The sequence below is a fragment of the Callorhinchus milii genome, unplaced genomic scaffold (genome assembly GCF_018977255.1).
Source record: "Callorhinchus milii isolate IMCB2004 unplaced genomic scaffold, IMCB_Cmil_1.0 Scaffold5, whole genome shotgun sequence".
Classification (NCBI taxonomy): domain Eukaryota; kingdom Metazoa; phylum Chordata; class Chondrichthyes; order Chimaeriformes; family Callorhinchidae; genus Callorhinchus; species Callorhinchus milii.
The window spans coordinates 17,509,165-17,530,586 of NW_024704746.1; the positions used below are offsets into that span (position 1 = coordinate 17,509,165).

At 42.2% G+C, this 21,422-nt stretch overlaps 1 protein-coding gene across 3 annotated transcripts; it reads left to right on the forward strand.

Annotated features, from left to right (window-relative positions):
• Nucleotides 1-1,140: 1,140 nt before the first annotated feature.
• On the forward strand, nucleotides 1,141-13,897 carry LOC103174682 (LIM domain transcription factor LMO4.2). Of its 3 annotated transcripts, none has more exons than XM_042335722.1 (5): nucleotides 1,141-1,169; nucleotides 2,522-2,760; nucleotides 8,287-8,383; nucleotides 8,683-8,838; nucleotides 12,428-13,897. In XM_042335722.1, exons 2-5 carry the CDS (start codon nucleotides 2,522-2,524, stop codon nucleotides 12,434-12,436), a joined length of 501 nt encoding a protein of 166 aa, XP_042191656.1. In that variant the 5' UTR covers nucleotides 1,141-1,169; the 3' UTR covers nucleotides 12,437-13,897. The 3 variants fall into 3 exon arrangements, with proteins under 3 accessions (XP_042191656.1, XP_042191658.1, XP_042191657.1); XM_042335724.1 differs by lacking the exon at nucleotides 1,141-1,169 and adding an exon at nucleotides 2,049-2,176; XM_042335723.1 differs by lacking the exon at nucleotides 1,141-1,169 and adding an exon at nucleotides 2,049-2,163.
• The last annotated feature ends 7,525 nt before the right edge of the window (nucleotides 13,898-21,422 follow it).

Here is a 21,422-nt window from a genome sequence, read left to right on the forward strand (position 1 = left end):
GGGGGAGGGGGGGGAATCCTCCCTATTTACTGCAATAACGTGAGTCAAACAGCGATGAAATAATATTCTGGCTGTATTTTTTTGCTTTTCTTTTTTTTTGCTTGTTTGCTAAAAAAAAGGAACGTGTGCAGTTTACGACCCCCACAACGTGCAATTGGCAATTTCCCATTTCTTATATATATATATATATATGTGTGTGTGTGTGTGCACTGACACACTGCACAGAGCCACTCGAGGTGGTGTTTGCTTTTCCCTGGTCCGGTGGGGTGGCTTCCAAGAGATGGCGATAGGTCGGTTTTTGTTATTCCGCCGGAAAATTCGAGGCGGGCGATAGGCTGTGGTCGGGACTGACGTCCCTGTGCTCCCAGGAGGTGTGTTGGTGGATTTCGTGCTGTCACTAACACATGTAGCTGCAGCAGGGAAAGCGATCGGCCACGTTCAAACACACTCAGCCATCAAGCTCGACTCAAACCTTCTCCCCCCCCCCCCCCCACCAACCTCAACCCCAACCCACCACCACCCACCCCATCTCTCTCTCTCTCTCTCCTCCTCCTCCTCTTCCCAGCCTCAACTTTATTCCCGTTCTTGATTTACAGCAACTAAGTCAGTCCCGGGAAGGTTCCCGCAACGTCCGAACCGAACGTGCAAGAGAAGTTAACAAGTGGACGTATTATAAAGAGCAACAAAAAAAAAGAGAAGAGGACTCGGGACAATTCGCGATCGTCACTATAAACCCGAGACGCGATCCTGCGCTATTTACCTACTCCCCCACCACCCCCACCCCCCCCACCCCTCACTCCTCCTTCCAGCGGACTGAGACAATTCTATCCACATTTTTAAAAAAAAAAAAAAAATTTTTTTGTTTTGTTGTTGTTGCAAAAAAAAATCGACAGGAAAAAAAACCCACGGCTCTGAAACACAACTGTGCAAAAGGGGAGACTTTGATTGGATTCTTTTCGATCGGTGAAATCCGGACACGTCTCTCTCCCTCTCTCTCTCTCTCTGTCTCCTGAAGATCATCGGAAAGATCTGATAAGCAGTCAGTCGGTCGGTCGCTTTTTTTCTCCCCCCCCCCCTATAATCTTTTTTTTAAAAAAAATTAAAACAAATTAAAAGAAAGAAAAGAGAGGAAAAAAAAACAGTACCTATCCGAGCGGGGAAAAAAAAAGGTAAGATTGCAGTTGCTTTCGATTTTTATGCATGTGTGTGTGTGTGTGTATGTGTGTGTATGTGAGTGTGTGTGTGTGTGTATATATATGTGGACACACACACAATTTTCTCGTCCGTCTTAAACCTACTAAAAGGCTCTCTTTTGATGCTGCTCGTGAAATGCACGGCGTCCCAGCTCGGTTTGCTGGAGGACTTGGGAGGGGGGGTGTTAGTGGTCGTGTGTTCTCTCCCCCCCTCTTCTCTCCCCCCCTCTCCTCTCCCCCCTCTCCTCCCCCCCTCTCCCCCCTCTCCCCCCTCTCCCCTCCCCGCAGCTGCCTGGCCCACTCCACTCCCTGCTTTCTCTCTCACTGACTCCAGCCCGAGCCCCGCAGTTTGCAGCGCCGTGTAATTACTGGTGTAAAGCGCATTTAAGTTAAAAGCTTTTTTTTTACTCTGAACGAAACTTGATGAGGGGAGGGAGGGAGGGGAAGGGAGGAGGGCCCCGGTGCTCGGTATCTGGGGACTCGCTGACTTTCTTTCTGGCCATTCCTTTGATTCATCTCCTCGGATTTAATCAGCCCAGGCCACCGCTGCCCTTCTCTTAAGAGCATCACTAATGGGTGGTGGTAGGGGGGGGGGGGGGTTAATGGCTGCTTTATTCTCCTCCACACCCCCACCACCACCACCACCCAGTGTAACATTGGGTTTTCTTATTTACCTTTTCCCTGATATTCGTGCAGCCCTGCGAGCAGTCTGCCTTTGCAGGTTTTTTTTAAAAAAAGAGAAACCTGAAGCGATTGAACATCAGGCACATGTGCAGGGCAGCTAAATCGTTCCCTCTCCCTCTTCCCAACCACTACTACCAACCCCCCCCCCCCCCTCCTCTCTCTCCCTCCCTCCCCCCCCTTTCCCATGGCTTTATCAGGAGCCGCATTCATCTTGAAATGACACCGAAGAAGCCACAGCCGCGTCCAGATTAGTGATCAAGGACAGATTATAGCAGACTAAACACAGGTTTGCGTAACAGGTTAACAAGGCTCCTTAATTGGGGAGTGGGGGGTGGGGGGGGAGAGTGGGGGGTTCGCTTTCCCGAGCTGCAGGGTCGGCCTCGCCGTGGCCTGACTCCTCTCTCTCTCTCTCTCTCTCCCCCGATCCAAGTCCTGCGGAATCTATTGCTGAAACACGTTGGTGTATTTTTATTTTTTTTTGGTTTTTTTTTTTGCTTCCGTCTGTGTGTGTGTGTGTGTGTTTTGTGACTGTAGAAAGAAGGGGTGGGGGGGGGGAAAAATCGAGAGGAGTTTTTTTATATATATATATATATATAACCCCTCCACCACCCCCTACCCCACCACCACCACACACGCACAAAAAGATGGTGAACAACGGGAGCTCGCAGACGCCCACAGCCGGCGTGAACCGCGCTGGTTTGGCTTGGAAAACGTGTGCGGGATGTGGGGGCAAGATCGCCGATCGCTTCCTTCTGTACGCCATGGACAGCTACTGGCACAGCCGCTGCCTCAAGTGCTCCTGCTGCCAGGCACAGCTCGGGGAGATCGGCACCTCTTGCTACACCAAGAGCGGCATGATCCTGTGCAGGAACGATTACATCAGGTAACAAAAAACACGCACACACACACATGCAATGCACACATGCACGCCACACACACACATACATACATACACGCCACACACACGCACACACCGCCACACGCACACATGCACCCACCCACTCACTCACTCATTCAGCTCCTCTCTCTCTCTCTCTCTGCTCTTCCCATATTCCTCCCAACTTTGCAAGCATCGCTTTCCTGAAGTGTGGGGATGGTGGGAGGGAAGGAGGGAGAGGAGGGAGGGAGGGAGGGAAGGAAGGAAGGGGGGAATGTGGGCGCTTCAGCATTTCACCAGGACGCCGACTCCCCTTATTTACAGCTTTGTTTATCTGACAGAGCAACGCACTCTGGAACGACTCCCAATCTTTTACTCGATCAAAGCTTTTTTTTTGGGGGGGGGGACACACTCAGGGACGTTCACCCCGCGCTCAATCCCCCTCCTTTACAAATAAATCTCCAGTTAGTTCATATGAACAGTGACCACCTCCAGTCCTTATGAACTGTTACGTGATCGTTCCGATCCCCTTGTTTTTTTTTCGCGGAAATCTTTTTGTGGGGGTGGAGGGGGGGGGAAGAGACTTTTTTTTATTTTTGTCTGGGGGGGGTGGGAATTGAATTGCTCACAACTTGACGTGGGGTTGTTGTGTCACACACTGACTGACTGGGCTCCCTGGCCTTTGCTGGACACATTCACTGAGAGTAATTGATTCACAACTGTTTAAAACGTCACTGGGTAAACAGTTACTTACCCTCTTTGCAAGGTCCAGATTTGCCTATCGTTGAAAGTAGTGTCGTGGGGCGGGTGTGTGTATGTGTGTGTGTGGGTGGGGGGGGGGGGGGGGGGTTGAACATCGTCTCATTAAATGACTGCAATCATTTTAAGACCTTTTAACGTGAGGTCCATGGAATTCAAAACGACCCTTGAAAAGTGTTAAAACCTAAGTCTGTTCACACCCAACACCCCCCCTCCCCCTCCTCCTCCGTCCAAACGCGCTCCCGGAAGGTCGGGGAAATCAAATGAGGTTAAAGATCCCACAAGGAATTAAACATATTGCACGTTTAATTAAACTTTGCATCCATCAGATTAGCAAAGGGCGCAGGTTGGTTGAGATTTAAGTTATTGGGGCGGATGGTCGCGAAGTAGTTGTTGGCTTTTCAAGAACATTGGCCCTCCCTCTCTCTCTCTCTCTCTCACACACACACACACACACACACAAACACACGAATTATTGTAAAATGATGAAGTTTGGTATTTTAGAAAGTAACCTTCTTCCTGCCACGTGACTCTGGCTCCAATCATCTAAATGGACCGGGAGTACAAGGATCACATGTCAAAACTTTTCAAGGGATTAAACCTTTCATTTCTGTAAGTGTTTTTTTTGAGGTTGAGGTTTTTTTTTGGGGTGGGGGGGGGGGGGGGGAGGTTGCAACGTGTCGAAACAAGTGATTTCAGTGATGTAAATTAGAAGTGCTCGAATACGCCTGTGTTGTTTTTTTTGGGGGGTGGGGGGGGGGGGGTGGGGGGTAGGTGTGTGTGGGGGCAGATTGCGTTAAACTACTGTCAGTTTAGTTGCTGCTGTGAATTTAGTAGCAATAAGCTTGTCAGACACCTCATCAAAGAGCCTAAAGCGGTGCCAAGAAAAGCTCGATTGCAGCTCGATAGAGAAATAATTGAACAAGTGCGTTTGGGTGGGTGTTTTTTTTCTTCTTCTGCTGCTGCTGCTGCTGCTCTTTGCCAATGCAGGTTTCGTTCAGATAATGGTGTCTGTTCCTTGGCTGTTCCTTAATGGATCCCGGGACTAATTAGAAAAGCCAGGATCTGCACCTTTGGGCTTCTAATGAGCGCTGGTTCGTGGGAGAGAAGCTGCCAATGTCCCAGGCTCGACTCCGAGCCTCAGATCTGCTAAGATAAGGGAATCGGCACAATTAACAGCTTTAATTAGTGTCCCCCACACTCTCCCCCCCCCACACCCCCCCCCCCCTCTTTCCTTCCCTCCTTTTTATTTTTCCCGATTTTTTAAAAAAAATCTAATGATGAGATATTAAACCGAGGTCGGGATTGGTGAGCTATTATCTATGACTGGTCAGCAGAAGAGACTGACATGAATCGAGCCGCCAGTGCGAAGCAACAAAACATTTAATTAAGAAAATTGTCTTTTGAGGACGGGATTATTACCAGAGCTCGGATGGCGCTGGTGCTCTCCTTTAATTCCCAGGCACGGAAATTAAATGGATCTCTCTCTCTGTCTCTGTCTCTGTCTCTCTCTCTCCCTCTCTCTCTGGCTCCCCTCTCCACTCAATTCTGGACGTGCGAGGTAAACCTAATAGTTCGTTATTTAATATCACTTTGAAGTCTGCGCACTCAAGCACAGTGACAGCAGACGAGCACAAGAACTATTAGCGAGCAAAAAAAAAACTAGTATTTCAAAAATTAATTAAATCGCATGCAATTTAGGGGGACGTTTATCTTGATTTGTCATAACAGAATTAATTCAAGGCCTTCAATTCACTTGGGGGCATATCTGTTACTCTAAATTAACCAAGCGTAATTTGCCCCCCCCCCCCCCCCCCCCCTCTCTTGTGCGTCTCTGTTTTTTTTTGCTTGTCTTTATTTTTCTCGTGTGTCTCACAGCCCTTTGCCCCCTTTCTCCAGTGCCCCAATAGAAATTATGCAAAGAGCGCCACTTTGTGTATCCATATCTTGTGCTGCTATTAAAACGCTTGAAGAGTTTCCATCTCATTTGGGGGAACTCTGGCTTGATGTTGTGATTGATCGAATTGCCGACATGTTGAAATATTAACGACCTCTTCGACTTGGAGTCGCAAAGAAAATTGAAAGCAATTTTCGGTCGTCAGTCTGAGAGAATTTCTTTTTTGGAAAAAAAATAATATCCTGCTTTAATTAGTTGACGCTGGGGGTAGAGCTGTCCCTAACCAACCTCCTCGCAATAGTTAAAAAGGAGTGGGATCATTAAAGTCCCAAGTCAGACTGATAGGGACTTAATTGAGCACCTCAGCCCTTGAGCCTCCATCAAAGAACAGTAAATGAACTTGAGGAATCCCCTGTTCCGCGTATTTACATTCGAGTCACGTAGGGCCCAAAGTGAAAACTTTAGGATAGTGTTACACATTTGGCCATGAACGCTCTTTACAAACTAACTAACCCGCTCCCCATCTGTCCAGCTCTCCCAACATCATTGGTAATTGCCCCCGAAATGACAACATTCTTCTCAAACCCAGAGACCATTTTCCAGGTTTTACATTCAAATAAAAAAAAACAATCTAGTTTCCCAGCCTGGTGCTGGTTAGGTTCCCCCCCCACCACCACCCCATCCCATCTTGATTATTTATTTCACTAAATTTTTGGTTACTTAGCTGGAACTCCTTTCAGATAATCTCCTGATACGATCATTTCTCTCTCTCTCTCTCTCTCTCTCTTGAGATTTCTATTTCTGAATGCCCGGGACTGTTATTTTAATTAAGCTTCAACGCGATTGTAAAACCCAAGTCTGCATAGGCTGACTGTCCCTCCCGCAACAAAATCGCCTTGGACTCTCCACCATTTGTCTTAATGATGAGGTTTGGAAATCTTGAGATGCTGTTTCAGCGTATTGCAGCATCAACTGCCCTGTGCATGTGTGTGTGTGTGTGTACACACGTCTATAAAGCTTTAGGCAGATAACATGGAAAGAAAACAAACCATCCTGGCCTCACCATTTTAATACCCTGGATTGCACTCTTACTTTGTTTTCTCCTCTATTCATTCCCATGGGTTGTTTCCAATAAATTAGGAGGTTTGCTGGGTCACAGTACAAAATGTACCTGGTGACCCCGCTTTTTATTCCTGGGGGGGTAGTTGGGGGGTCTTATTCTTTCCAGATGACGGAAAAGCATCTCCAAAAAGGTTCGAAACACTTTATTTTTGGGGGGAAAAAGCCCTGGCACCTACCGTTTGGGGAGTTCATAATTCAGTTTGTTGGCTGAATTAGTTGAGTGGTACAGGGTTTTCTTTGAAGCCCGTTTTATAAGCTATTATAATTCTGCAGCTAAGTGTCGATGTGTCGTATCTAAACTAATTAGTTTTGAAATGGAGTTTTGATTGAACTCTTGAAATCGATGCTGGTGCAAAATTTGTTTCTCGGGCTCCCTATTAAACGCTATCTTAGCGGGCAGTTTTACTACTCGTGGTGTCGTTCTGTCGATACATTTAATAACAACGCAGAGGGTATTTTCAATAAAGTGTCGACAGCGAATTAGTACATTTCGACATGACAAGGCGCCTCTGCAGGCTTTAAAGCTAAGAGCACACCAATTACGTGTTTTTATATATAGAAGAGCTATGCATTCAAACAGATACATCTGGAAAAGCCAAGTGTAATTGGAGAATTATTGTTTTATTTATTTATTCGCTTTAACGTCTCCCTTGACTCGCCCACCAGATGCTTTTAGTCTCATTTCATTACATACCGAAAACTCGAATGTTGCGTGGAGGAGAGCGATGACAAATGGCACCAGATCCCAGTAAATTACTTTCTGGTCAGATCGAAATTTCATTCAGTTTGTTACTAACGTCGAAGAGACAAGATGAAGTCATCTGAATTGTGGGGACTCTGAGCAGATAAGGAAGTTCGAACAAACATTTCATTATCGAGCAGCAGCTCTTCGAGGATAAAAGAGAGAGAGAGAGATGATCACAGCCAAATCTAAACTGTTGACATTCTGGCTGAGAAAGTTAACCCTCGTTCATTATATATCGACACCAAACAGATCCGCTTATAATGGGAAACTGTTAGTGTTTCAGGGAGAGAGATAGTTTGCGAGAAAACAACCATCTATTAATGGACGTGAAGTGTAAACTGAAACTGGTGTAGAGTTCCTTGGGAGAGGCGCAGGGAGAGAGGGAGGGAGACTCGTTTCAAAACAAACCAGGTTACATACATGGTCTTATGCGGTTATGAGGACCTGGTTACTGATCAACTTATCTCTATCGCTAACACGACCTTGGCTTAGACTGGTGGTTGGGTGGATCCTGAGCATTACTTTTCATGGTTAGATCTCCTTGTGGAGCTTCATTGCTCATTGAAATATCGACCAGGAGGATGTTGATCTGCCTCACTATCTGTCAGTGGTGGGGCTGCCATTACATCTTTTGGCGCAGGGGACAATAAATACAGTAACTTACTAAAGATACAGGGTCACGAACCACCCCCCCCACCCCCTCCAATAGCTGCAGGAAACTTTGCGGATAACGGAGACCTTTATAAATGAAAAATAAAATGTTTCTTGAGACTTTCCCTGAAAATAAACATAAGCCGTTCCGAAAAGTGTTGGGACGAGTAGGGCGTTTGGGGCGATCATCTTTGGATGAATACGTTTCTTGGGACTCTCAGCCGCTCTCCCGCACACGCAATGCAATGCAATGCAATGCAAACAGTGCTCTACGGGGCGTCGTGTTTTTTCTCTCCAGGTAATGACCGGATAAGAAGTGTTAACGCATTAATGTTTTTTTCTCTCTCTCTCTCTGTAGATTGTTTGGAAACAGCGGGGCGTGCAGTGCATGCGGGCAATCCATCCCCGCCAGTGAATTGGTCATGAGGGCACAGGGCAACGTCTATCATCTCAAGGTAACGGCTTCTCTCATCGTTCTCTTAACAAGAAATTAGGAACCACAATTACTACCGTAACCCCCAGGATCCGCACATCGCCACTGTAATCCTTATCGATCAGAGACACAAAGCAAATTTCTACAGTGCGCTCGTCCGTTGGCCTCTTCATTGAAATAAGTTATGGCAGTGCACCACAAGAAGGTGTTTCGAGTTCATCGCATGCGATAGACCAGTTTATTTTATCGCCAGTTTTAGCGTGTGTGGATAATTGAGAGTGACAAAAGGTCTCCCTTTTTTTCTCTCTCTCTCTCTGACAGTGCTTTACCTGCGCCACTTGCCGGAATCGGCTTGTCCCTGGAGATAGGTTTCATTACATCAACGGCAGTTTATTCTGTGAACATGACAGACCCACATCCCTTATCAATGGACATTTGAATCCACTTCAGAGCAATCCTCTACTATCTGATCAGAAGGTAAGCATAGGCTTTGCACTGGATGGGGTGTGTGTGTGTGTGAGTTATTCCCCTCTCCTCTCTGGCTCACTTGGGAAGTGAATAAATTGCCCCATTGCTCCGAATCTCTTTAGATATATGTATGTATATATATATATATATAGTCCCAGAATATATATTCCGACTCTTTTGTGTTTCAGGTATTTATTCAAATGTATTTCAACGCTTGTTATTTATGGAGATTATAAAATGGCCCTAATACTTGTAGGGTGGAAAATACTAATTGGACCACGGATTGTGGACATTCAATAAGCAAATTCCAAGGCAAATCGTTTATTATAATCTAATAATTATTTCCAAGATGGTGCTGCCTGCCTCCTTTTTGGAGCGGTACTGTAAGTCAGATGTTTAGGCAGGGTAACTATGAGTCTTTCTAACCGTTACTCCTTTCTAACCGTTAACCGTTACCTGGCTTCTATCCCAACCCATCGTTAAATACAACTAAACACTGGACCTATGTTATGACAGGACTCAAATCTGCCCCCAACACCCACCCACCACCACACAAAAAAAAATATAGACAGCGATATTGGGAAAAGTTTGAGAAACAGTTTAGTTTTAATCGTGATTGTTGTGATCTGAAATACAGTTACATTTTACACAATACAGGTATACATTTGCACATGCCAGTACAGTACTTCAAACGAATTCTGCAACACTTCCCGGTTATCTTTATCTTCTAAAGGGGTTTTCAGTTCCAAGGAGTTTAAAATTAATCCTTTTCCCACCAGAAATGAGATTTTTGGATTGATAAAAGGTGTGTAAGCAGCTATACCCATACTTTTGCCCAATATGTTGTGTCTCGAACATCAAGCTCCAGTGATTCGCAAACCCTATAAAGAGAATCACTCAACAAAATGAAACGGCATTGTTCAATGTTTCTGGTAGTTAACCGTTAATGCCCCAATGCACATTTCCCCTGTGATCTGAATATTTGGCTAGTTGCATTAAACATGTGGAGGTCAACAATCCCATTATTCTTTCTTATTAATTTATTGCAAATATCGTTGGTATTTTTTGTGTTATGGATAGGTTCACTGGTATCACCAAGAATTAGGGATTTTACAATTACAGTCAACAGCTTTGCTTTAAGAGTAAGTTAGTTATGCTTTAATGTTAAAGGAAAAGCGGTAAGTGTCCCGACAGCAATCCTGCCTCATCTCAGCCTCCAACTATTGTCCCCCTTCGTCTAATGTATCTTATATTGTTCTCCTTCTCTTTTCCAATTACATGGTGGTTGGGTAAGTGAGATTGAGCAAGAACCAGACTGCAGTAACCCAGTGAGTTCCTCTTATTGAACTGCACAGTTTATTATTGGCAATTTTAACTCGGGGCCAACTGTCAGTCACATCTATGTTTTCCTAGTATTTTCTACGTAGACCTTGTTCCATGAACCCGGAACTCCTGCCCATGGCTGCGCATTACTCTTCTGGTCAGGCACGACACGTCCTTGAACAGTCACTGCTAGCAATAGGTTTCAAATTCCTACTACACGATGAGTGATCATTTTACCTGCCAATAGGTGAGCAAGCGATTAACAGGATTCAGACTGCCATGGGTTCATACAGCAAGCGTTAATCCATTTCACTTCCAATTCTTACCCCGCCCAAGGGAGGTGCCGTTAGGTATTTGGGTATCAGAACATTTTAAACACGGGAACATGTGAATATGGGGAATATCGATCTCTAAATCCATCAGCTGATTAAAGAGCCAGGGCCGGTTCCTCATCATTGAACTCGTTGACCCGCGATTTCTTTACCTGTTCAGCAACTCAACTAACAGCGAGTGACCATCATAGGCTGCAACTCAGGCTAGAGCTGGAGTCTGTCTGGAGTCCTCCAGAGAACGGGAGCCGTTTTAATGCAGTGCATTCACTGAACTGAGTTCATTCAAATAATGACCTGATGGGGGGAAGAGAATCACTGCTTAACAACGCAAGCAAATCATTTGCTCCTCATCATCCTTGGTGTTTCTGGCCCGCGATCTTTGAGCGCATGGTTTGCAGTTTTACGCAGTTGGTGGAGGTATTTGTGATAAGAGTCTTAAACCGAAGCGTTTAAAGATCTGCTGGAGTTCTCGCGTCTGCCTCGCCAAACCAGCAATCTTCCAATCTGTTTAGTTTTTCCCCACCTCCGTTACTTGGGAAGCGTGCAATGTGTTCTCAGAGCTGCCGAGGGCATTCAAATCAGCCTGGTAATTGAAGGGTTAATGGCATGGAATTTGCAAAATATTAAACAGATGGTTTCCCCCCTCCCCCCACCTCTTTTTTTGAATGCTTTTAACAACATTGTTAAAAGCTGAGTTAAGTCAACAATTCCTCATAAGTCTTTTAAGGTACACGTCTCCCAATATACCGACTGCTTATTAACCTTTTGAAGGGAGTTTGAGGAAAATAGCTTTGTTTCTCCCCACGGACTTCTAAAGAGTGACAAGCAGCTGCGTACGTTTATTCTGAGAGGTACAATTCCAGAGCAAGGACACAAACGGCGCCTGATAAGTTTTCGTTTAAAATAAAATGCGAAAGAATTTCCATTAAAATGGCATAATTGGTGTTGTCTCTGTCGATAGTGGCGGACATTTGATGTTCATTTATTAAATAGGCGCTAGGCTGCTCCCTAATCTCTTTGTTCAAGACAGACAAATTACCTTACTCACACTGTGGTCAAACTCAGGGGAATTAAACCTCAATGCCTCAGCTAGTTTAATTAGCCTGCAAGTGGGGGGTTGCAAATTACTAATGCACCTCAGGCTTTTAGTCGCTTGATGAAAGGGTAAAAAGAGAAATGCACGAAACTGTTAAAAGTTTGTAACACAGAGAAGCCAAGAAAGTGGAACTCTCTTTTAATTAATTGAATTGGGTGTTCAGTTTAAACCATTGGGTGTCGAACCCTGTTTTGTAAAGGGTTCCAGCATAGAGAAAGAAATGGGATTTACCCATTGCAGCCACTGCATTTCAGACTTCAAAAGAAACTCGCTAATGTTTGTGGAGTAAACTCCCCCACACCCCCCCCCCTGAATGAAATAGTGGGATATGGTTAAAATGTCAAACAGTTTCCTCTAAACACCATGGCAGCTGGTGATTCAGCGATGCTGCTGTTAAATTCAATGTATGCCTGGTCCCTTTTTTGATTACTTAGGGATTTTGCACAGTATCTGTTTTGCACATCTCTTTATCCAACCTTTAAACAAAAAAAATCAATCCGGCCATTTTCTTTGGCATATCATCCACATTGGAGGGATTTGAAATGCAATGATTTAAATCGTATAAAATCTAAATACGTTTTGGTCAGAACATGACAGCTGTCCTGAATAAATGAGTTATTATGAGCTACATTCTGGCTGCAACTCGAAAAATCTAGTTGAAAGCCGGATTAATGTAATGGAGATGTTTACTTTGATGAACTGTTCATCTCAGTAGAACACTATTCTTCTAAGTGAAATGAGACTTTTTTGAAGGTTCCTCTTTGCATTTAGTTCAAGTGGGATGAGCGAATCTAGTTTACGATGCAATTGTTTCTCTCCCAGGCCTAACCCTGTTTCTACTTTGCAGGTTTGCTGAGAAGGTCAGAGCAGTGCAGAAAGCGTGCCTTCATCTTCGATCTGGCTCATCGCAGGTGGACCCCACTTTGTTCCAGTAGACAGTCATGTTTCTTGGCTGGTTTCAATGCCAGGTACACAACATTGCACACTATATACCCTCGCTAGTTTGCTCTCACCAAGCTGTTTCTTGCATTAAAAGTGACTGAGGACACAGATTAAGGACTCCGTGAACCCGGGCTAATGAGACTGTTAAGAAGGGGAAAATAGCCCATCGGAGGACATCTGGAATAATGACAAATTAAACTAATTAATGGAGGTTTTAAAATCTGCTTTGTACCTGCATAACACATAGCAGGGCACTGGCTCTGGTTCTCTCCACCCTCCCCTCCCCCCCGTATTTTATTTTTCTTTACAACATCCTTGCAAATATGTGTTGGCTCTTTGTATTTCTATGTGTTGTAAGGACAGTGTGTTTATTGCTATTAAAATATTAAAAAGGAGGCAATGGGAGAAAAAACAGTGATTTTGTGGTAGTTCTCTATCATAAACACTTTTAGTGGTTCTCTGTACAATATCATGTATGTATGCATGTATGTGATTTGTCAAATGTTGCTTCTCCCCAGCAGAAACATCCCAGCTTTCTAGTATGTAATGTAGGACTTTAAGAATGGAAATTTATTTGTGATATTTTCAAAAAACATTTGCTCTAGTATGGTGTATTTAAATAATAAAAAGCTTGAAATGGGAAAAGATGAGTTTTGTGTATTTTTAACTAGACTTTTAAAGGGTGTCTCGAATCCCGTGCTCTTCCCATTAAAGCAGTTAGGTTGAAATGGGTTTGTCTAATGCTAATTTTAATGCATTCTGTCTGTTTAGCACTAGGCACAAAAAGCGCCTTATGTACTTTAGATTACTGACCTATTAAGTTACAAATGTCATTCATGTTCAGATAATCCACATGCATGTAGTAAAACGACAGCTTTGATCTGCTTATATTGGGGGAGTGGTAATGGATCTGAGAAACTTAAATCCAAACTATAGCATCGTAAATCACCATGATTTCAGATGTGTTTGTAAGCATTTAGCACTAAAAAGTTTTCACTAAAAAGAGGTTAATGAACTTTCCTTAGGAAGAGCTAAAGTTGGAAAACTCACCACTTTTGTGATGTGAATGGAGGAGCCTCTGTGACCTGCAATCTGTCATTTAAATGTATGTTCCCGATATGTTAATGGAAGGTTTATATTCAGAATGAACAAAGCCCCAAATCAGAGTGGCTGAGGTTCCCAGTTTAAAAAGTCATTAAATGAGGATTGAAGTTGATGGAAATGACTTTCTTCTGATTGTTGACTGCATTTCATCTTAAATGATGGATGCACCACATCATTATGGGAGAGCTCTGACAGTTGCTCTTGGACCCAGCATCTGTCTGATACTGCTGAGGTCTTTTATATGTGCATACTTGAATCTGTCTGAAAGCATGTGGGCAACACATTGAAAGTATTTTTTTTCCCTTATTTTTTTAAAAAAACTTTTATTAAAATATAAGTTTTAATGCATTTAGAGTTTAGGTTTTAAACAGGCTTACGTGCTTAGGCCAGATGTTGTATTTTGGAGTTTATGAATGTGACTAAATACAACAGAAGGGACCAAGGCTCTTGTAAAAGAAACCTTGACATTCAGCTATATTAATGTTTTAATCCCATAATCAAATGATGTAACCATATGTCTCAAAACAATACTGTAAAACTGTGCTTTAAACAAACTAATTTTAGGCTTGACACAGTGCCAGAATAAATTATACAATTCTCTCAGAAGTCTGAGGCTGGTTACTTAAGAATTTTGTGATCCATTTACTGACCTTCTTCCCCCTTGATTAATTTATAAAATACTTCAAAAAAAATGGCACTTATTATTTCTCCCTTGTGGTTCAGGAGATTCTTTGGATCATATATCCCTCGCTGAGAGACTAGTAAAGTGACCTGCTTTAAGTCCCTTCCTTGTAAATGTCACTATGTAACCAGTCACTAGAAGAGTAATGCTTCCTTCTACTGTGTGGATGAGTTTGAGTCCACAGAATTGCAGTACTCACTGGAACTGAATTTTACCAGTTTATAACTTCTGAGATTGGCATCTGGGCTTGGGAGGGTGGTTGAAGCTGCTCACTGAATTTCTTGTAGCTGGTGCCTGTCTTACAAATGTTGCAAACTGAATTATTGGATCTCCTTGTGACTAGAAAATGAAAATATTAAATATCTCCTAACAAGATTTTTTTTGTTTTTATTAAAAAAAAGCCTAGTGGGCGGAATACTTTTGCACTGAAAGTGTCTTTGGCCTCGCTCACTGCCATTTAATCTCAATTTACTCCCACATAGCAATTGGTAACTATGGAAAGAATTTCTAATCATCGCAATTTAAGATATCTGGAATAATTCTACCTATGTTTATTTCTGTTAAATACATTGACAGTATGTTCAGACAATATGTCCTTATCAACAAACTGAATCAAGCTAAGCATTGCTGATGGCAGCTACTGATTGTGAGTTTTATATGGTGTGTTTTGCAATTATACCCTGCAAAGCAAAGTAAGTTCACCAGTTTCTGCAATGACCTCTTGGAAATCACCAGTACAGCTTGCCTCAACCTGTGCAAAGTCGTGTTGTCAAATGACAATTACCCACAATAAAGATGGTTTCTTACGACTTCCTACCTGTGAAACTTCATTTAACAGAACTTCTGATACAAATGCTCTTTCTCTGGCCTTTCTGGCTTTGTAACATCTAATTGTAGCTCAAACTTCAGTAAGTTTCAAGTTACTAATTCTAACAAAGTCGATGATGTGCAGTAACACCTGGGTTTCAACCCTGATTACATACATCAGTGCTAGATTTGGGGATATTTTACCCATAATGTGCCTTTTGCATCAAAATACATTTGATTTGTTTAGTCTGGCCACATATGCTTTGCCTGATGTGTCACAATAGCTGCTCCTCCCATTGCTACCATAGTATTTATACAGATTTTAAAGTAGTCTTTATTTTAATCATGTTAAGAATGACTAAAGAACTGACGCAAAATCAATTCCAGCATTTTGTTTTGGATTTCATACTCTTGGGGTAAATGTTTACGCCAATTCTTTTAACACAAGTTATTTGAGATGATTGCAAACAGTAATAAATGGACAGGAGCAACTGATTAGTGTTCCCTTTTAGGCCTCAATAACCCCCAAAATAATGACTTTCAGAAACTACAGCCAAACAGCTTAAATAAATTAAGTTAAAATAATTTGAACTCTGTAAGATGCAGTACTGTGGAGCACTGTTAAAAACAACTTCACGTTGCCAGCAAACAATGTGATCCTAACAGTGATGGCGGAAATTACCTGCTGGCTTGAAACGTAGTTTAACAAACAACATGCCCGAAGTAGGTTTCATTGTTAAATATATAGTTGCATTTTTTTGCTTGTACTGTTATGTTTCATTATCCAGGGTGCAGAGCAAGCAGATTGGAGAATCTCCTGATGAATCTGTTCCCAGGCTTTGCAAAGCGTGCTAATTCATAACTTTACAATGCCTAGGATGATCGGGCAGAGCTGCTTTTTGATGCAAAGTAATTGCTACTAATTGTAGTGGCTGTTTCTGTAGGAAATTGGGGCCATCATTGACTGATTACGTTTCAAACAGCCATTGGGGTGAAATGACTGATTTATCTGGAGGACTGTATCCCAGCATTCTGTTTGTTTTGTTCACCACTGTCTCTCACAAACACAAAACAAGGAAGTCAAGCAACACCTCCAAATCTCTTTTAGCTTCCCTCATGGCAAGATCTATCTCATGCAGGGAAATGTTTTGCCTCCTATTTTTACTTCCAATTTGCAGTTTTGTGCTTTTATCTGTATTGAATTCATTGAAGTGATCAACCCAGATCCATATTCGGTCAAGCTTCTTTTCATTATCATCTTGACTTCTTCTTCGGAGTGTTATCTATGTATTTATGTATTCTGTATTGAATCTAGCAATACAGATCATTTATATGTATTAGATATAACAGTTACCCCAAAGTACTCATTGGGCCAGCCCTCTCAATATCTCCCAACATTTCAATCTAGTTCCTCTTATGACTTCGCTCTGTAGTTTCTCTTCAGCCAATTACCAACATAATAATAACACTAATAATACTTGCATTTGATATAGCACCTTGTCACGTCTTCGAGACATCTCAAAGCGCTTCACACAATATACTTTATTATAGTATATATTGTATATTTTGTGGGCGAAACGTGGCAGCCAATTGCGCACAGCAGTGTCCCACAAACAGTCGTAGATTGAAGTGACCAATTTATTATTTTTTGAAGGAATTATTACCCCCGGAATAGCGGCCTGCCAATCGATTAACAACTGGGTTCCTACTTACTGCTAGGTAAACAGAGCTGTGTGGAGTAAGCAAACTTGCCCAACATTTCGCCCTGCCGGGAATCAAACTCAGCTCTCGCTTGCGAGGCGAGTGCTCTAATCACTGAGCTACAGGACTCCACAACGCATGTCTGGCTTTTTCACTGACATTAGTTTGTAAAGGGAGTGGTACATTGAAGCCAAGTCGTATCCTATATCTTCAACTAAAGTCCATGTCACATATATTTTCTGAACCCTTCCTTCTTCCAGCCTGGGGATATCCAAGGAGGTCAGTGCTCCCACCAGCTGTTGAGATGAGCTAAGAATTGAACCAATTACACCATTTAGGTTACAGTACTACCTCTGGTCACAGCCTTGCCGTCAGGGCAGTGGTACAAGCCCCTAAGCAAGACAGAATTGTTGCCTGTGGAGGTGGTCTACCGTCATCTCCCAAAGTGGATTTTTATCTCATCCACTGAAGCAACATATCTTGCCACAACGAGTTGTATTGCTGAGTACACTGGCCACCATGTTTTCCCCCCTGTGGTGGGTTGAGTTATCAATAGGTTTGGCAATGGTGGTCCGACCAGAATTTCCACTGAGATCAGCGCAGGTTCGTGCAAAGCAAAAAATATATAAACAGTATAAACAACCATATTACTTGAGAACCAGTTGTGTTTCAAACAGTTCTCAAATAATCTATTGTGTAAGACAAATGTAAATTAAAACTTTCCAGTCTATAACCACAAGATATTAGAAAGCCCAAACAATGCATTTTCAACTTGAAAATTTCCACTGAGCACTGTAAATCTGTCTGATTAGAATGTTATCATTAAAGATGAAATGAGTGCTTCATATTTATCTGTAGAATTTGTTTTCTCTGGATTAAAAAATCATGACTGATTTTGTAAATACAGAAGGACCTCATTATACTGTACTTATTTTATTAAGAGATAGAAAAACATTGCATTACAACGAGAGGTCATTGTAAGTGAAAGACGAACAGACGAACTAGATTATACAGAGCCCGACTCCCCTGCTCATTGAAATGGAAGACTTTGAAAATGGTTTGGGTTTGTTAGGCCAGGAAATGTTGTTTTGTTGTTAAAGATTGGATGTTACTGCTCTTTCTTTCAAATGTCAGACTGCTTTCTTTTAAAATTGAACTGCTGTGAGCTGCTTTTTTAAAAAAAAACTTGGCCTTCTGTCTTCAAATTTGACTCAGTAACAAAATGTTACAGTCAGACTATTCTTTTAGTTTGAAAAGAGATTTGCTGTTTTCTTGCTTGGATTGGGCTTCTTTTGCTGCCGATTGTGTTTGACAAAATACACAGTCAATCCACTTCACAATATATTCTGTGAAGTACTTTGAGAAGTCTCAACGACGTGATAAGGCGCTATATCAAATGGAAGGATTATTATTATTATGTGGTTTATTACATGTCCCGGTGTCTCGTTATTCTCAGCGTCCCTGACTTGTTAATCAAAGCATTGGGATCCTCACTCCAATGTATCAAAAATGCCTTTCTTTTCTTTAGATTTGTAAATTCTCTCTACCCCACCCCGCCCCGCAACCACTTGTTTCATTTGTCACTGTCTGGCAAGCTTTCCCACTGCTTGTCCAGCTAGGACCACCCCACAAATAGAACATTGGTTTGTAGGGTTACCAGGAGCTGATTGCTGCATGGAACATTCCAAATCCTCCTGTCTTCCTCTCCCTCTCTACACTCAGCATCCATCTAAAAAATATCAAATGACTGTGCTTCAGGCTACTTGGTGCCTACCACTTATCTCCCATCTGGCTCGGGCTCTCACGCTATTGTTGTAAAATATTTTGAGATGTTCTTTGATATGCAAGCTGTTATGTATGTGCAAATTGGTGTTATTGTTGTGCCATGTACCAACAGAGAAGTTGAGAAGACAACCTAATTTCCAAAGCACTTGATAATGCTTCTCCATCACTATCCATTGAGGGTGTATGAGTAACCTGGGTTAAATTCACTTATTCATTCCCTGCCTGTTTAGTGTTCCTCGGGTGAGAGATTTAGATTTGTCAACATAAATTGAGTACAAATTTGGCTGAAAGATCTACATAACATAACGTGTAGGAGCAGGAGTAGGCCATTCGGCCCTTCGAGCCTGCCCCGCCATTCAATCATGGCTGATCTTCTAATCTAACTCCAGCTAATAAATAACATAGCATATAATTCCCATGACCAGGATAGTTCATTGTGCGAAGGCTATTGAAGTTTGTGAGTGTTTTAGATTTTAAAAAATCTGGACACCTGCAAGATCTTTGCTGGTGTTAAAAAATTTATTGTTTTAAAAATTCAAACATGTTCTTTAAAATGCTGGATCAAAGCGCTGAGAGTTTGGACTGTGGACAAAAAACTAAAAAAATAGACTATCGGATTCAATCTGAAAGGTTGGCAAGTATACTTCACAGTTGTTTGGCATCCCCTTCCGACGTGTTGGCCGGGAACTTATTGGGTGGGGAATTAGGAGTGTGAACAAGCTTCCTAAAACATCATAGTGCATTGGATTAATGCAGCAATGTGTCTGGTTGGTGCACATGGCACTTTAAAATATAGCTATCATAAAAGCCTCTACTCTATCGTCCTCTCCGCCCTCTCTCAAGTTCTTGGCTGAGACTGAATCAAAGTGGTTGCCAATTAAATGGCAGATAGATTTGGAAGTCTCGGGTAGAAGAGAGTGTTATTTCCAAGGGATCAGTATCTAGTATCTATGGGCATAAGGGTTCTGCTGAGGGTCCTCAGCACTATACTATAGTGGTTCAGTGAAAATCTAATGAGGACAGCACTCTCTCTGCCACGTCCTACTTTCCCACCTGCATCTAATTTCCACGGCTGTAATTCATCTGACCAAAGCAGCTTGGTTGGGTCTGAAGTTTTATGACTCAATAAGTCATTAAAGAATAAAAATAAATTTGTGGTTAAGAATTACTTAATGGCTCACGAAAATCAAACTGGGGGTCTATAAAAAAAAACAGCTAGAACTCACCGCCCACTCACGAAAAATGAAAATATGGAAAGAAAATAATTTGATGAACAACATATTCCGAGGCAGTAATGAACAAGGATGTATAACTCTTGGTTTGAGATAACCGGAGAACCTCTCGAAAACACAGGATCTTATTACAACATGTAGCAACCTGGGTTCAAAAGCGCTATGTCAAATGCAAGGATTATTATTATTATTTGTAGGTGAAAGTGCTCAGCAATGTCCCACAAACAGCGTGGACAGTGAGCATCAGCAAGCTGTTTGAATGTAGAGGGCATCACAGTTGAATCCAATGCTGTTATTATGCAACATCCACAGATAAGCACCTTTGAGCAGGGGTCACTGAATAGTAATCAGGTATTAGGAACCCCGACTAGTTTTTGCTCTTCCAAGGGCACCAAGGCCCAAACTGGTGAGTTAACTCAATATAGACCAGAGGTTAAACATGTAACCGCCCTACCTGTGAGAATCTGGACTACGCATTTACTCTCCAGCTATTGGGGAACCTGTTGTATTTTTAAACTGTAAGGGAGGGTTTCAGTCAGCAGCAGAAAGGAAAACCAGTAATGTAACCTTGAGTGGATACTAAAGATTCTGAGTACATCTGCACGTCTTACAGCACCATTTTAGCCAATTGCAGTTTATTTGATCAGCACATAATTCAACTTGCTGTAGAATATGTGCTGAAACTGGGAACGCTTTAGATGATCTGCTGTGACTACTAACTGAAATACAGTCTGAATAAGATGCTTCTGCAGTAAGGCTGATTATGTATTGACTGTTTAATTTCATACAGCAGGCGAGTTAAAAACATTTTGTGACTTAAAAAAATGTACATTTATTAATCTTGGTTTGCTATAAATACCACTGTTGCTAGACATATGCCTTAGTTTCCTGGTTTCTGTCAAATGTTTTTCTTTAATCAACATGTTTTTTTTTGCGCAAAAAAATTAGGAGCTGTAAGTTGTCATTTGAAATATTTTTTTTCTAATAAGCAATCTGGAAGTTGGCAAAAATGGAAACTAGGGATTTGAAATAACCTGGGCAATGTGTAGTTCTTACTGGCGCATTTAATTTTGTTTACTGCTGACATAAGAGAAAGCTCGCAATCCAAATATCTTCTAACAAGTATTCCAACAGTTTGGAAACAGATGGACTGAGAGTGATAAAACTCAGTAGAATTAAAATATCACATGCAGGGCTGGATTCTATTTGTTTCTGCCAATGTGAAACAAACGGAATTCAAAGCATCGTGGCGCAAATATGTATTCAATTTTATTTGGTACTAAGGATAGGCGAGCGCCACTGAATTAAAAATTAATTAAAATCTATTTCTGGCATGCTTTCATGTCAATGTGGTAGAATTATGATGAGACTCTGAGGAGGGATACACTCACATAACTCAGGGATTTTAAAGGGCCATTTACTGTGTAGATGATAGATTTAAAATATAATAATTGCATCGGCAGGACTTGGAAGGGCAGACCAATCACTAGTGGCAGAGATTCTTCCCACTTAGCTCCCGTAAACCCTGCAAGCCAAAGGTCTGAGCTGGACAAGCAGCGGGAAAGCTTGCCAAACACTGCTCTCATGAC